We start from the raw sequence: 17560 nt of genomic DNA on the forward strand, positions 1-17560 counted from the left end.
TCTGTTTAAAGTTCATGTTGTTACCTCAAACCTATAAGTGAGGGAGAGAGAAAAGGGGGAAAAAACCACCCCAAGATACAGACACAAAGAGAATGTTTGAAAGAAGAGGTATTTATTACAAAATTAAATTCCAAATTGTACCTCATTTTCTGTATCTCCTGTACAAAATACACTTATAGCTCAAGGGAACATCCTCCCATCCACGCTGTTATGATGCAGTAACTGCACCTTAGTTAGAATACATTCAGTTCATGGACATATGCACACACACACACATAAGCACACAGCATTAGTAAGGTTCAGAATGTAGGACAGAATTACTGCTACTCCAAACTCTTGCTGAGACAGGGGCCAGTTCTCCAAGGATGCCTCCAAACAGTGCCTCTTGTAAAACACAATGAACTCACTTGGCAAAGTTTTAGGACCTATTACAAATTCAGCAGGAGTGTTTTATGTGCTAGTATGTCCCCTACCTCAGATATTATTTGTGATAATCATAGCCCTTCACATTCAAGTAAAGCAACTCACAACCAACCATGAAACCAAGGTCTTGGTACTTTAAAGAAGACAGAGACAATTTTCAGTCCTGACTGCTTGTAGCTCATAGCCCTCTGAAGACAGCACATGTGCTATGGACATGGTGTTCTTATCCTCAGCCTTCCTTTTCCAGCAGGAAAGAGCCTGATGATGTTATAACAGTACACACTTTTTTGCCTTCATGACACACACTTGCCAATATCTGGGGTAACTCACTGTAAAGGGCAAAAAAACAAACTTAAGTATATTTCCCAGCTGGCAGATGCACAGGGCACCACTAAGAAGATTTTCACATTGCCAGCAGTATCCTGAGAAGAAGAAACAGTGTTATCATGGTACCTGGGTGCAGAGTGCCAACCCAGAGGGTAAACTGCGCAGGCATGGCCTCTGGAAGCTAAGCCACTAAGCACGGCAATAGAGAATTTCAGGTAAATGCCTGGGTTTCCACACTGATAGCTAGTTCACTCTCAAGTCCTTTGAAAATGATTCTCAGAGGAATGCAGGAGGGGTCTATCAAATTACACATTTGTTTGCCTTTCCATAACAAGATTCTAGTTTTACTCTCAGTACATGTGACAGCTATTCATCTGCTCAGGACACTAGGAGGTGTCCTGTCCTACCCCTTGCTCAGGCACCTGTAAGAAATGGATGCACAGCCTGAAAACTGGAGGAGAAGCAAAGACATTTCCTGTAGTTTGGCCATACTTGAAGAAGCAGAAGGAAGGAGGGAGAAACAAAAGACAGGTCTTGTCAGTGCCCTTTATGTATCAATAAGCCCTCCCAATCAACATGGTAAAAGAAAACTGCAGACAAGAGAGCGGTGATGTCTCTCTCACCCACAGGTTTGTGAACAATACTGGTAAGCAGTGCATGACATGAAGTCCTCCACCTCAAGCAAGGGCAACCTCAGCACAGGAACTGCTATTCAAATCTTCCTCACAGTCACAACTGTCTCATAGCACAAGTAGTCCAGGTCCTGGAAATAGGCCAGTCCCTGCTGCTGGAACAGGTGTGTGCACTTGTGTCCTGAAGTGACTTAACAGGAGCCTTTTAAGATGGACGGATTGTCTAGGATGAAGCTAGATGAGCCCAAAGGCCTTCTATCTATCCTCCAAAGACCAAAAAGGTGAAAATAGAGTTTACACATAAAAAAGAATATAAAACAGGGAGTGTGGCAGCCTGCAGCTTTTTGTGATTTGTATCCACAGATACAATTTGATGAAACACTTTGACAGTGATAAAAGGAGCCCTGTCGAGCAAAGTAAAAGAGAGCAGCTGCTCCAGAGAACAGCACCTTCTGGCCTCGGAAAGTACCGGTAGCTATTTTCCACATGTGTTGGGAAAAAGGACTAATAAGCAGTTCTCAAAATTAATCTTAAGTCATTCCACGAGCACAAATGGAAAAACTGAACCGAAGCAGCCCAAATTCTGCTCAGAAAGCAGAATGCACTGCACTCATTGCCTCACATCTGCACCACTCATACAGTTTAATTCAGAGTCAGTAACGGAATCCCAATTACTGTACTTTGTTGACCTCACAAAATACTGGTTACCACGATGTTCCAGCTATGGCCTGACAGGATTTGAGAATCAAAGACTGAGGGTCAAATTCTAACTAAAGTAATTTTTCAGTATTTTTCTCCTGACAGAAAACAGAGCAACATCAATTTACACTTTTTGAGAACACAACCCTTGGAGTCCAGAGGGTGCAGAGGAAATGTCTGCCCTCTAGTCTTCAAATGTAGACCTTTGGGTACTTTTAACTCCAGATCAAATTAATTAAAAACAAAACAAAAAAAAACAGCAACAACAATAAAAACACACAAAAAAAAAAAAAAACAAGAAAAAAGAAACCACAAAAAAAAAACAAACCCACCAGAAATAAAAGAGTGAGCTAGAGGCTGCTCCCTCTTGTGGAATAGCTAGATTTTTCTTCACTGTATGCCTTTGTTTCCTTACCAGCACACAAGGCCTAAGAAACAGATTAGTCTCAACACCCGTCAAGTGCTCTCAGAGGATTTTTGAAATAGCAGTCCTAAAGAAAAATAAACCTGAAACCTGGGCTTGTGCACAGGAAGGTGGGATGGGAGCATGACACTTGCCACCTTCAGCTGTCAATCCCCACACAAAAGATTGTTAGCAATAAAGGACAGAGGGACCCTGGCCAAAGGAACACACTGGCTCATCTTCCTCAGGCAGCTCCCATAAAGCTGACCTCTTCATAATAAGCCAAGTAACCAAGGTTACTGAGTCAATTTTTGCTTTCCCACAAATTTAATTTGATGAATAGTAGAAACTGTCATTCCAAAACACAAGTTTCTTAGGTATTTTTTGCTGTTAATGATAAGGGCAAGTGTGTGATTGATTGTATGTGCTAGAAAAAACCCTGCACCTTAAGTCATGGCTTTGATCAGCTCTTCTGGCAAATCCTTCCCCACGGCAATGGGACTACCTTAGGGAAAGCTCATATTCAGGATAGCAAGGTATTAAGTCGATAATCTCACCAAAAGTAGAAGATGGCAAATCACATTGCTACAATGGCAGCACTGCACTGTCTGCCAGCCACACTGCCAACAGGTAACAATTCACAGCTGCTGTCAGATCAAGCAGGATGTGTAGAAGTTTGCAGCCTTCTCCCTCATCCTTCTTGCATATACATCACCTCTGTGAACCCCTGGCTCATGCAGTGGGAGCACTTCCTGCAATAGCAAGTGGAAAAGAACCATCAAACCCAGTAGCTAATTAGCGCAATGACTTCCCACTATGTATTACCAGCAGATGATTAACATAAAACCTTTAGAATCAGAGGCATTGGTCTATGCCATCTGAGTTATTGTCTATAGGAGTCAACTTCTGGAGATAGATGTGACATACCAAGCCAGAGCCTTACAATAGCAAGCAGCTGCCTTACTGAAAAATGCTATGGATCTCTATTAAAAAGGAATGAAAGCAAGTCTGACTAGAGGCTCAGTGCCCCACACAGAACAATTATGCTAATGCTGCCCTTCTGTATTGCAAGAAATACATGATAATTCAAGATTTGGTAAGAGAAGTGAATGCACAATTCATGCTTAGAGACAGACACGCTCATCTGCTTCTCTCCCTGTACCTGTAATTTTGATGCAAGGCTGAGAAGCAGAGCAAGAAATGAAAGGCTTCAGTTCATTGAAACATACACAAAAGAGTTCTGCAAATATTACTTGAGACAGGAACACAGCTGGAGTCTTAAGTGTCATTCATGTTGGATGCTACAAGATAGCAACCTTGAACTGACAAAAGTTAAAAGAACAGGAGGTGGAATAAAAGGAACATTTACAAAAATGGACCTAACACAGGAGAAAGGCACCTGATAAACTTAATTCTGCTTTCTTGGAAGGGGTAGATTCAATATCCAATGGCTTTTGACTCTTAACAGACAAAGAATTTTTGTCTGGCCTTGCATTTCCTTCAATAGGGTAATTTAATGTTCAGCTATCTATGAGAGGTAACATGCTCAATATTGGAATACAGCGAGCAGATACTGTGGCACTGACAGACAGGTATGCAGATGACACATTTATTAAGGTGAAACCTTTCCCCTAAAAGCACAGGTACTGGCACTGGAATAGCTGGGATCAAAAGATGAATGACAGCTGTCTGTAAAATTTCAAGCTGCCATTTCAGACTCTACAAAAGCCGCAGGCGTCTGACCTTCACAGCATGCTGGGGCAGAAAATAAATCACCTGCTATTTCCACTGTAATTCCCTTGGCAGTTTCAGACAGAATTTCAAAGAAGCTACAAAGTGCTGAGCTGGAACAGTCTGGCTCTGAGCACAGGCCTGTTAGGTGGTTAATACAAAATGATTAAAGGTGACCAAAAAAGCAAGGCCGTATAGAGGGATAAACTATCTCCACCTCCTCTGTCTGCAGAGGGTCTGTGAGACAGGCAAGGCACAGCGGCTCAGGGGATTTCAAGCAGACCCCTTCCAGTCAAATTCTAAAACTTCAGGGTCAGAACAAAACCCACCGACAGCAGGGCAGGGAAGAATGCTGGTCCCCACGTACTTACAGGAAGCTTTCAAAAATCTCACCATAAAAAAAAAATGTTCTTAATAATAAAAGTCCTAATGTCCCAGATGCTGTCTCACTGTAACAGTCAGATTACACGAAGACACACACACAGTCATGCAACTACACACAGCCTTCAGCTTGTACGGGTCTGACTGCTGGAATACCACTGCTGTTTGACTGATAGATATTGCTCAAAATATTTGAGATTTAAGCAGCCAGTTGTCCAGGAATATAACCTAAGGTTTCAGGACATGAGTAATTTTAGGAGGACCTTCTCACAGTCATCCTCTGCATCTTCCAATGCAGGCAGTGCAAACAAATGCCAAAGCAACAGGGTTCTCCAGAGAGAGAACTTTACTATCACATGTCTCCAAAGCACCAGAATCAGCCTGACATGCAGCAGATCTCATGCTTCCCATCCACTGTTCCCAGGTTCCCTTTGCTGGCTCTAGAACTCCCAGGAGTCCATCCACCGCAGCCCTGCCATGGGGCTGCTAGGGTCAGAGGCCATGGGTCCTACAATCCCATAGGACAGAGGATGGAAGAGGTAGAAGCTGTGGAAAGAAACCAAATGCCAATCAGGGACCGCAGAGTTTTCCGTTTCAAGAACATTGCAGCAATTAGTTCATACAGATGTCCTACAGGACCTTTGGTTTTGGGCTGCTCTAAGCTCCACTGGGGACTTTCTAACCTCTGCTGAACACAATATACACATAGTACAGTTATCACAGGTGGTATTTTCTCTTAGAAAGCAACAGCTTTGGAGAAAACCCTGCTGAGGAAACATACAGCTATGAAGAATATGCCTGTGTTTGAGGGACCTGGCACCATCCAGCACTGGGACTAGAACCAGAAAACATTGAACTGTGGGTTTGGAGAAGAATAGTGTTCACACTGAGTGCTGGGATAAAAGACATTCCCTGCAACGGAAAGATGTTCCATAATACACTACTGGGACACAGATACTGAATTTTATCAAATTTGAGGGTTTAGGATTGGGCTGGATAATGTCTGACAAGTTCAGCAGAGAAGAAAGAGACAAAGGCTAAGGATAAATAATAGGCAGTAAGGCTTCCATTAAGACAGTGACTATCACACATTCAAGAGAAGTTCAGTTTCAGCACTCACCTGTAAATGATGAGCAGAACCAGTGCCAGGAACCCTGCTCCATATACTTTTCTAGCTGCAGTGCTGGGTGACCAGAACCCAGCAAAGAACTTCAGTAGTGTGTCCCAGGTGATTCCTAGGAGAAGGGAGAGAAGTCAGAAGCAATACACAGACCAAAGAACAGACCTGCTACATTCAGTCATAGACTGGGCTGACAAAGCTCTGTTACCATCACAAAAGCTTGTCAATTTTTAAATTAATTCATCTTGGTAACCTTCAGAACTATACGGTTTGTTTTGTATCAGGAGAAGGTTCCTTTATCCTACCTTTCAATCTGAATAAATGCCAGAGAGATCTGTGCCCCAGATGCTAACTAAATTGGTACAAAACAATGTATAGGAAAACCTACCAAGACTGAATTATAAACAGATATGACAGAAAAGTGAGGGCAGCAAACAAAGGGAAATAACTTGTATGAAACCATATATAAGAACAGGGAAACAGGAGAGAATAGAAATCACATCTCCAAATTTAAATGCCCTAAGCACTAGATATGACTGCCTCTTCAGGGTAGTAACAAAAAAAAAACAAGACAATTTGGCACTGCAAGCTGCTTTGTGAAAAACATTTTGAATTAGTCAGTGTTTTCAAGAGCTTTGCACAAGCAAGCAGAAAACCTACATATAAAAAAGAATGCTTAGTATGAAAACATTCCATTTAACAGGATTTCACTTGTTTTTCTGCCTTGTCTTCTCCCACACTCTAGTATTTACCTGTCAACATGCTGGAAAAAAGCATAGCAGGGAAGTAGTGGTGAAAGTACAGAACTCGTCCCATCATAAAAAAAGGGAGATAATGAAGGAGCCAGCCCAGCATGATCTGCCCTCCACCATGTAGCACAACTCTGGACAGTTCTGGAACACAAATAAACAGAATTCAGCAGAGAAAATCTCAGCAACAGTTCCTATTTGCAAACCTTATCACATTAAGTAAACTCTATGTTAAGACCAAACTTACAGTTTCTCAGGACATACGTCAGACTAATCAGGTCATGCCAGTTTCTAGTGTTTTTTATTCTTTCCGCAATGAAATACAAGCCATCCAGATGACCACTTTGTCAGCCTTTCCTGGAAAGAAATGTTGCCTCACTTTCAGAGCCTGGTGAAGGGACTGAGAGCTCTGGTGTCGGTGTGCAGCTTAGCCAATACCTTATTGTATAATTGAATTCATGGTTTAGAAGAATTTCTACAAAAAAGTGAAAGAAGCAGACACTGATCTAAACTGGAATGGTCAAAGTATGACTTACTAGGGTTTGTGAAAAGCTCTGTGATGTTGGCATTGGATGCAGTAAAGAATCATTATAATAATAAATTCATCTCTTGCATTCTATGATTCCATTTGTCATCTGCTTTGCATAAATATCAGGAAATGTTTCTCATTTCAGAACACCACGCATAGCAGAGTAGTACAGAGCACATCCAGAGCTTGAGAGCAGGGCATTGATCCAATTGGTCTGTCTCCCTTACAGCCAATACAGGCAGCTCTTTCCAGTATGTTTTTTAAGATCTGTCCTGTTCACTATTAACCTATTTGAGATATGAAGCCCTTTTCCTTGTGGATATTGCTTAATAACCCAAGCTCTGGCTTCTCACCCTTGGCACACACCTGTTACCCACACACTTTTAAGGTGCCTGTAAAAGGTATTTATGAAAAGGAAGCCTATAATATATGTGGGATAAATATCTCTACTACAAAAAAACACCCTGGAAGCCTGCAAAGCAGAATAGGCTAAAACCCATGAGACCAGTAGATCTCTGCATCAGGAAAGTTTCCCTGACCTTTTCCTACTGATACGTCCAGATCAAATATAATCTTTCTAACAGATACACACATCTGGTCACTTCTGAGCTGCAGTAATCAATGTAACTGACAGCAATTGTGGCCAGCATCTTGGCTCTTCAGCAGTTCATAAGCAACTCCCATGCTAGGATGGGTGATCACCTGCAAAGCAGAGCTGGTATGCGAGCTACTGACTAATCCAAGCCCTTGTCTCTTGCAAGCAGACCAGGTAGGAAAAGCCTCCTGGGACTTTTATCTCTGGATCACTTTAAGATGCCAGTTTATACCCATTCCTGCTCTGAAATCTTCAGCAAAGGAGGGGTAAGACTTTTGAGGAGCCACTGATCACATAACTTGCCTATGCAAATATTCCAGAGCTTTTCTCTTTGTCTAAGTAGATGTTTCAGGGTCCCTGCTGACTTGAGGATTTCTGATAAAGTCTTACAGGTTTAGGAAATTTGTAAACTTGTCAGGAACAGTCTGCCATGCAAAAAGTGAGAATTGTGAGAGTTGTTCAGAGTGATTATTTCTTGTATAAAACCCTTTGTTCAAAGTCACATCATTCAGTGCTGCACTTTCAAAGCACTATATAGCTTAATGTTTAGTACATACAGCTGCCTGGAGTGTATTTCATTCAAACCACAAGGTTTTAATACACTATAAATAAATAGAAAAAAATAAAGATTTTTAATTTCAAGATGAGCTTCTCCATATCAGAAAACAAGGATGTTATAATAAAGATTCTATAGTGTAGGCAGGGTAAGAAGACTGACCTCACCTTTGAGTTCAGATGTCAGCTGGACACCTCTCTTCAGGGCCACTGCAGTGGAAACTGTTATCAGAAGATACAGTCCAATAGTGACGAGGTTTAGCCACCAAATCACCTACACAGAGAAAAAAGACTGATTTGAGACTAGGTTGGACATGTACATGTGAGAGGAAATTAAAAGCTACATGGAAGCATAAGAGTACAACAAGAGAGACAGTCCAAAAGGAGGAGGAGGAAGTGAATCACTGTCACTGGCAGAAGCAAGACTAAGCTAAACTTTGATGAAGAAATTGGCTTGGAACCTCCCACTCCCAACTTACCGGGTTTCCCAGCAAATAAACCCGATAATCGGTCTCATTTACACCAGAAAAACGCAGGCCCTGAGGAAACAGATCAGAAGGGAATAAAATGGGTTTTCATCAGTCCAGTTTGTATTTCTCACAGTGTCAAAGGTGAAACAAATTCAAATTCCCACCTATGCAGCTCAGATGCTACAAACAAAGCTGACATCTTCAACAAAATTAAGAGGTGCTGTGCTTCAAGCAGCACAGCAAAAGCACATAAAGAAAGGTGGACTGATCAATATACCTGGTAGTTGATGGGCCAGTGCCAAGGTTTGGATGTAACTTCATTGTCCTTTGGTTTGAGGGCAGTATTTCCCTACAGGTAAGTCAAGATAAAATTCAAATGAGCAGGCAGTTATGCTGCAAAGCCTGCCCAGAAATGCCTGGGTACACAAACATACATGAATACTCTTCCTGAGTAAAGGCTGTTTTCTGACTACAAAAACACATCACCTTCCAGAGATGGCCACAATGAGCACAATGAATGTTTTAATATTACTGTGCAAGTGAAAATGTTCTTTGGGTACCATTAGAGGAAGCATTCTCTCATTTATCTTCTTCAGCTTTTCTGTCACTGAGGACACATGTTGCATAAGCAAGACCTTTGTTCATTAAGAGACTACTTCGATAGGTTTCCCTCCACTCTGAAAAAAAGGCCTCAGAAAGATTATCTCCATGGAAACTCATGCAGGTGCTTCCTTACCTGAGACAGCATTATCACAGGTTGCCATGGAAATGTTAAGCATTAATAATAATTTGCTTGACTACCTTCTTTCTCTTAGGAATCTGAAAAGAGCTTTACAAACAGTAGCAAATAAAACCTTAAACTCCCTTCTCAAAATAGTAATTTCTCATTTTTCAGATAAAGGATAGAAAGCTGGAAGCAGAAGGGCTGTGGCCAAGGGCACAAAGAACAATCATAGAGAAAGAGTGCAACAGCAGTCCACCTCAAAAATATTAAATCCAGCTTTTTTTTCTTTTTTTTTAATACTCAGGGATAAACAGGGAAGAGGAAAGCAGAAAAGACAGCACCTTGATGAACTTAAAAAAAAAAAATAATAAAATTCAATTTTCAACCCAAACATTTATTGTTCTCCTGTCTGTTTAGCTCATTTTTCTAACTGACCACAGGAATATCCTCCTGCCTTGCAAATATTAATTTAACTTTAAAACCTTCCAGTAATGTAAGGAAAATTTCCAACTCTCCTTTACAGAACTGAATTTCAGCAGTGGAGGGATTACATAAATAGGCAGCAGCTAGATCATACTAACAGCACAGCCAGGCATCAAGCCCAAGGCTACCAAATTTTTGGAAGATTTAGCTGAAAGACCATCCCTTTTTCTAAGCATAAATACATGTAGGTTGCTGAGGCATGTAAATTCTGGCCTAGCCTGCAGCTGTCACCCAGATATCTCAGAAAATGCTATTTCTTTCTGATGAAAGATAAAAGAAGGAGAAAAGTAATAATCTAGAATTAATGATACCCTACCTGGATCATAACCATATGGGCTTCTAGCAGAATTTCTGCAAAAGAGGGCTTCAAAACATCCAGGCTGATATTGGGCACTTCAGAAAAAGAGATAAAAATAGATTAGAAGTCTGTATGGTTTACTTTTATTTGCCTGTTTCATAATAAACTGAACTCTCTCCTCCTGTGACAAATCTGCTTCTAGCACCTTTTTTAATTCCCTGCGCAATTCATTCATATTCTAAACACAGAGGCTTGCAGTCAAAAGTATCCCCCAGTGAATTTCATAACTAATGTACTCCTAGATTTCCTTTACTTTCAGGAGCAAGAGAAATAGATAAAAGTCCATGAAATGAACAGATTTGTATTTCTAGCTGAAATCAGAGACATATTGTTCTTAAGCTGCTGTTTATCTGTAAATGAGCCATGAGTATGGGAATGTAAAATGCATTCAAAAAGAAAATTCTACCAAGTCAACAGTCCAGGATTTCTCTCCTTTGGTTTGCATACAGTTGCTCTGAAAGGTTGAAGAACATTAGTTTTTTTAATAACTCAGCCCAAGTCATCTGCAATTCATGGGATGAAAATTGTACCAAATTATTCAGGCCAAATGAGGCTGTGACACATATTTAACTCCTGGATGAGGATACAAGGCCCATCTGTCGTTACTGGCAAATCTGGTTCTCTGTCACACTTCTATTCATTTCTTGATGGTACTGCAAAGTCATTATTTAGCATGCCTCCAGTAAGAGAGGGAAGGACAGAACAAGGTGGATCTCAGCTTTTAAGAAAAAAAAAATAATCAAAGTATGTATGATATTTGTATATTGATCACAATAATTCCCAATAAATTATGTTAATAATATGTTAATATTATGTTAATAACAGCCTCTACTGCAGTGCCCATAAAATTACGCACTTTTGTTACCCATGAAGACCTCAAAATCCTTTAAGAAGTTTTAACACTTCGACTACATTTAAAGCGTTATCACCAGCTTACAGTACAAACAGTCAAGTGGAGAAAAGCTATGCATCTCCGAACAAATGGCCCAAGTTCAGCAAGATCATGCCTGATCCAGGAAAGAAACACAAATACCAACAGTGAATGCCAGCTCTTGCCATCTGATAGCTCATCCCTTTCTTTAACAACAAGCCAAGACACACTCTCAAATGAAAAGGAAAAAAATGACTTACACTTAGGGTTAATATGATCTTCAAAGTTCCAGAGGGAATTGGGAGTCTCCTTCAAGTATGGCGTGCAGGTGACTTCCAATTGTTCCCAACCCCTGAGGAACAGCAAAAGAGTTAGCCACCATCCTACAAATGATCATTCCATACTTCCAGCTCATGTCTGATTTTCTCCCCATTTACCTTTATACTTTCCCACACCTACCATACCACTCAACCCCAGCAGCTGCACTCTTACATGCTCTAAGCACTATGTAGAAACCAAACCAGATTTGCAAGGCAGCCAGCATCAAAATGCTACCAAATATGTGAACCACATTTGTACCTAACTTTGGGCATCTAAACTAAACCCCAAACCTATGCCTATACATAACTAATGCGATTTTTGAAGATGATGCACATTGACAACTAGAAACTATATCAAGCCAATCCTTACAGTCTCTCCGGAAGAAAGAGACCATCATTAAGTCAATCCATGCCTACAGCAACTGTATTACAGAAACAAAAGAATGACTTTAGAGGATCCCACCAACTGTTCATTTAGTCTGTCACTCTATTTCTAGCACCTTACATAGAAAACTTTGGGAGAAAGTGCATCAAATTCCACAGTACTGTAATAGCTTAATAAGGAATTTTCTACCAATCACCACATAGCAGACTTAACTCCACTACTTAATTAATTCCATTCATTAATCACCATTTCATTCTCTGAACGACAGCTATTACTACCCTTTAAATTCCTAAAAAATATATAAAAATCCAGTATACTCTACCCATCCTTCTTTGCAGTTAACAAGTACTTTTCCCCCCTCGGCTTTTAATGTCACCAATATTTTGCGGCAATAACTTCCATTCACAGGGTAAGTTTGTGTTAGGGGAAAAAAATCCCCACTTTTTTGAATGCTGTTGACAGAAGAAGCCATTTATTAAAAAAAAAAATAAAAATCACATTATTTACGCATGACCCCAGTGTTACTGATAAAGCCTAAATGGCACTTGCAGTCCTGGCCAGGCAGTCACCACAGGTATCTGCCCATGCCCACTATGATTCAGCATCCACAGGATTCCTTAGAAGCCCTTTTTACCATAACACAGTGAAGGGAAACCTAAGCTAGCAGTAATAGAGGCTGCTCTGGAAACACAAGCAACATGACAGCACAGCCTGCTGCTTTAGGACCTGTGTTACCATCCCACACAGTACGATTTTGCGCATACACCAGCTTGCTTGGCATTAGTCTGGATGTCTCTGCATATACTTCATTTTAATGATGAAAATATACAATTCAAGGACATACTAAATCCTGACCCCTGCTCATATCAGCTTGTTACCGCTGCCCCCGCTTCAGATGTTGCATGCAAAAATGGCAGAAACTCTTCCAACCACAAAATAAATGAATACCAATAAAAAGAAATTTGTAAGATTCTGGTATGGAACAGCATCAGTTGCCCCAGTTTCCAGCAATTTTTGTGAACCCCAAGGATAAAATGGGCCTTGAACACATCTGTTATCCCCTCCTGGATTTAAGGAATATTATTTTTCAGAGCTCTATACCTTCCACTGTAACAAACTGCATAACCCTAACTCAGATCTTCTCCTCTGGTTATATTTGTAGTACCTGCTAGTTACTTTTTTATTGTTTTAAAGACAAAAAAAAATTGAGGAAATATGGTTATTGCTTAGTTTAAAAGTGCTATTGAGCAAAGGAACATGTCAGCTCAAGGCCTTGTAGGGGTGGAGGGAGATTACAAGCCGTTTACCATTTCGGCAGAATCTTTCCAGAAGAGCCCAATATACATCCTGTGGCCACATGGGTTAGCCGGACTTGACTCCGTAGTACTCTGATCAGCTTCTCAGCCTTTCTGCCTACCACTTCAATCCGCCAAAAATCATTGGAGTCTCCTGTTCCGTTCTATCATGCAAAAATGCCATAGGAGAAAAAAAAACAAAACAAAACAAACCCCATCAAAAAAAAAAAACACAAAAACAAAACAAAACACCAAAAACACCAACTAAAAGGCGTATGTGATTGAAACACTGCAAACAAGAACCGCTGAAATTCTTATGGTGGCAAAGCTAAACAAAGGAGTCCAGGCTACCCTCGCTCAGACTTCACAGAAGAGATTCCCCATCAGGAAGAGACGATTCTAGACATGAGCAACCACTCACAAATACACCTTTATCTTGCCAACCTTAAATATTTTTGCTTCCAATTCATCCTTGACTGTGGCTCAAAGTTACATTTTAAACAGGGCTAACTTGGCAGCTTCACAAAAGGGGTTCAGGCAACAACCTCTTGCAGTTAGAAATTCAACCCTCAAAGCAGATTTCATTTTTGTGATTCAAAATTCTGTCACCATTCTGTCAAAAAAAAGGCACTTGTCTATGTGACAAGGCCAAATACATAAAATAATACTTGTCAGAGCAACTTCAAGGTTGCTCAGCTTGGCATTTCAGGAGCTGAATACTGCCAAAGCTCAACTGGCAGTAAAAGCTTAAATTATTTTCTTGTCTGTGTTCACATTACATAGACCTTAAATATGAGAAGTTATTTCATACTAAATCAGTTTTTTCTCCAGTACGGTACACTATCATTAATGTACATGACATAATTACATTAATGTACATTATCACCTTAGCTAACAAACTAAAAGACAAAGAATAAAACCTCTTGGCCTGGTATGAACTTTCCCCAAAAGAAGCTTTTGTTTTATTTTGCCATTCACTTACTATTCCATAGGCAGTGACCTGAAAATGCTTCCTTGTCAGGGGAGCCTCATGCTGGTGACTGTGAAGATTTCTAGAAGTTCTGAAACAAAGTTAAAAGTCAAACCTTGTTTTGCTTTTACATCTCAGTCAATTTGTGACAAGAACTCTGGTTTGAGCCATTCAGAGAGCTGTTGGTGCTTTGACCACCAAATTCCAGCCTAGGGCAGGGCAGGATGCAGCCTTAACAGCAATGGGGTCCACAAAGTGAATCTGCTGCTTCCCACCACGCAACTCTGAACTTCTGCTACACTGGGCAGTGCCCGAAAAGGAAGACAGCATGAATAAATCCAACCCTCAAGCAATAATCCACTACCTTTGAGTGGAAAAGCCATTGCTAGGGTTTTTTTGGGTTTTGTTTTGGGGGTGGGTTGTTTCTTTTGTTTGGGTTTTTGGTGGTGTTTTTTTTTTTAAATGAAGAGTAAAAATGGGACTTCTTGCAAGAAGCAAAGCCAGACCCTGACCTCTCTTGATTATGGATTTTACTTTTGAGGGGAAAGATTTTATGACTTGGGCACAGATCTACTGAGGGGGGAATCAATGGCCCCCATTAGCACCAGCTGTACATGGTGCAGACAAACAGCCTCCCATCCTAACCAGGACCGCTAAGTGAGGCAGCCAGAAAGACCTGGCCATACCCTGGTCCTAATAAAACCTAATAAAACCACTCAAAGAGCGGACCCCCATCATCACGAGTGCAGCGGCATCCAGCCCGGCCTCATGGGCACAGACACCTTCTGCCCATGCTGGAGAAGGCTCACACACAAGGGGACGAGCGCTATCTGCCGGATCTTTTCCGCAGCACCACAATTCCACCTTCCAATCCGGAGGCGTCAACAGGAAGTAACCAGTATTGCCTAATCAAGATTTTATCATCTTCATTATCATCTACTTGATAGTATACTCCACAATTCAAGACTTTTTTTTTTTTTTTAACTCTTAAAATCACTTGGGAAATCTAAGCAATGATTTGTGAACACACAATACCAAATACAGTATTTCCAGGCTGACAAGCTTAGACCTCCCATTAAGAAATCAAAGCTGCAACAGCACAGGTCATTGTGGCTCAGTGACATTAGTCAATTAAGATTAAATACCAAGTCACCAGGGTTACACTGCTTCCTCTCAGGAACTCCCTACTTGATGATCTTAAAGGTCTTTTCCAACCTAGCTGATTCTATGATTCTATGCTACAGAGAGGGAAGACACCAGCTGACATTCTTGTTCCAAGTGTTTCACTGGATACTGCCTATACACACAGGACAGGATACTTGCAGTATGCTGACAAAAAACCCCACACTCTATTTGCCTAGAAAACTTAGAGAGTGGAGACAAGCAAAACAATACGGTTTTTGAAATTGCTTCTTTGTAGAAGAGTTACCCTTAATATGGCACCTCACACAGCTGAACAAATCCCTTTTCTGCTCAGGAAGGTATTTTTAATGAAGTTGTGTGGTTCTGATGAAAGTTTTCCACTTGACAGACACCTTTCAAAGCACAAACCACAGAAAAAAAACTCCACAAACCAAACACTGGAAATGTGGAAATACAGACACCTCTGCCACACATCCTGCTTGTGCTGGCCTAACAATGTAGTCTCCAGCAGAAAAAGTCTCCCACCAATTCTGTTCAATCATGCAATATCCTTGAATCCCAGAAATCATCCTTACTCTTTATGTTCCAGACGAACAATATCTCCATGCCTCACAAACTCCACAGGGATCGAGGGGTCTGACAGATCTGCTGAAGGAAGGCAACCTTATCATATCAATGCACTGACAAACATATCAGGGTCTTACAAAGTTTCTTAGGAATTCTCATGCCTCAGGCAGACAATACAAGGCAAACAAATCTGTGTCGACTCTGTAAGCCTGGTGTAAACCACTGCTCTAGTTTTAAAGAATGCTGCTCCAAAGAACATGGCCCCAGGCAGCACATACTGCCCGTAAAGAGGATGCCTGGTCAGGATAGCACACACAAAAAAATAAACTATATATATATACACACATATATTCCATGAACTATAAAATTACTCTTGCAACACTGATTCTGATTATGTTTTATCTAAGTTATCTGCATTTTTTATTGTTTAGACAGTTCTTGGTTTTATATGCACATGCTGCAGGTAAAGAAAGGAAACTCTGCTAAACACGCCTCAGCTATACTATGTAATATTCTAAAACAACAGATACGTGCAAACCATAGATCTTCATATTTATTAATATTATCTTGCCCCAAGCAAGCATTCATACAAATCAGTTAAACATAATGTATCAGAATTCTATAAGACCCACAGCCACAATAACAGATTCCACAAAATATTAACCAAGTTCAGAATAATTTCCTCTGTTATCTGCAGCCTTACCTAGGTGAAAAGTTGTTAACACAACCTTTAGCTAAGAAAATCTTATTTACTTTGGCTGCACAAAATACAATAGATAAAACCAGCAACTGTCAAGATGGAACCATATTTCCCTTGTTCTTTCTCCTCTGCCCCTCATATCCATGAAGGATACTTTGCACTGGAGGGAACTCTGAATATTTAAGTGAAAACTGAAGCAGCAGTTATAAAAGGCACTTTACTGGCATTTGTTACCTGTGTCTGAATCATGTTTCTTTATAATCCAGAGGTTATTCAAATCTTTATGTAAGTAGGCAGTGACCTGAAACCACATGATGTATTATTTTACCAAACAAGAAAAAAAGTGGTGATGGCAAACACACACTCACCAGCAAACTGAAGTCCCAAATAAATGCACCAATAACATAGAAAGCCTGGTGTTACTTTTATGACAGTGCCCCCTAGAAAGGCCAATCCTTAACCCAGATCATACCTTTTACTCAGTGTATAGCCCCTTATGCTTAATGGTGGTTCACATGCATCACAAGTACCAGCCTCCAACCATTTAGCTTGACCTCCTCTCACACTACTTCAGAGGCTCCTTCTACAACACAATATCCAAACCTGAACTTTCTGAATAGTCACTGACCAATACCAGAACGAGAAAACAGAAACAGCACTGGCTTTGCAGACAGATGACACTGGTAGAGATGTAAGACAACAGGCTGCCTGTGACAACTTCTGCCAAAAGGTACAGGCAAGGCAAGAAGGAATCTGGGACCAGCTGTTAAAGCCACACATACTACCCAGCTTATCCTTACTGACCTACTCAGCCTCACACAGAGTAACTGCTCTTACTGCTACCATGGGCAGCGGAAACCATCTGGCCCCAGGATGCTCCTCCCAAGGGCAGCCTTCCTGAGAAGCAAGGGGAACTGTGCTCACCTTGCTCACTCTCCTTTTCCAGCAGCAACAAGGCCTGTTCTGTGAGACCCTAGCCTAGGCTCAGATCTGTGTCCCCCACTGAGGTGGAAGCAGATGGCCCAGTGAGACACAGAACATACACAAGTGTCTGAGGGTGGGGTAAAAGGGAGAACTAGAGGTGGAACCTCATACCTTGAGGTTTTATCATCAGGAAAGGAGAGAAAGGA

General features: G+C 40.9%; 1 protein-coding gene across 3 annotated transcripts in view; it reads right to left on the reverse strand.

Moving 5' to 3' along the window:
- Positions 1-91: 91 nt before the first annotated feature.
- The window catches only part of POMT2 (protein O-mannosyltransferase 2), a 32330-nt gene continuing 14861 nt past the window's right edge, over positions 92-17560 (reverse strand). For 2 of the 3 annotated variants that reach the window (XM_062636143.1, XM_062636142.1), the window contains 12 exons: positions 16665-16731; positions 15739-15811; positions 14033-14111; positions 13063-13214; positions 11311-11402; positions 10138-10214; positions 8892-8963; positions 8624-8683; positions 8313-8418; positions 6469-6609; positions 5717-5831; positions 92-5142 (listed from right to left, as the gene is read on the reverse strand). In XM_062636143.1, the coding sequence (XP_062492127.1) occupies positions 5037-5142; positions 5717-5831; positions 6469-6609; positions 8313-8418; positions 8624-8683; positions 8892-8963; positions 10138-10214; positions 11311-11402; positions 13063-13214; positions 14033-14111; positions 15739-15811; positions 16665-16731 (1140 nt within the window). In that variant the 3' untranslated portion in view covers positions 92-5036. The remainder of the gene's footprint in view (positions 5143-5716; positions 5832-6468; positions 6610-8312; positions 8419-8623; positions 8684-8891; positions 8964-10137; positions 10215-11310; positions 11403-13062; positions 13215-14032; positions 14112-15738; positions 15812-16664; positions 16732-17560) is intronic. The other variant, XM_062636141.1, reaches the window with a different exon arrangement.

The sequence above is a fragment of the Pezoporus occidentalis genome, unplaced genomic scaffold (genome assembly GCF_034315485.1).
Source record: "Pezoporus occidentalis ecotype Australia unplaced genomic scaffold, CSIRO_AGI_Poc_V1 ctg47, whole genome shotgun sequence".
In the NCBI taxonomy this organism is placed as follows: Eukaryota; Metazoa; Chordata; class Aves; order Psittaciformes; family Psittacidae; genus Pezoporus; species Pezoporus occidentalis.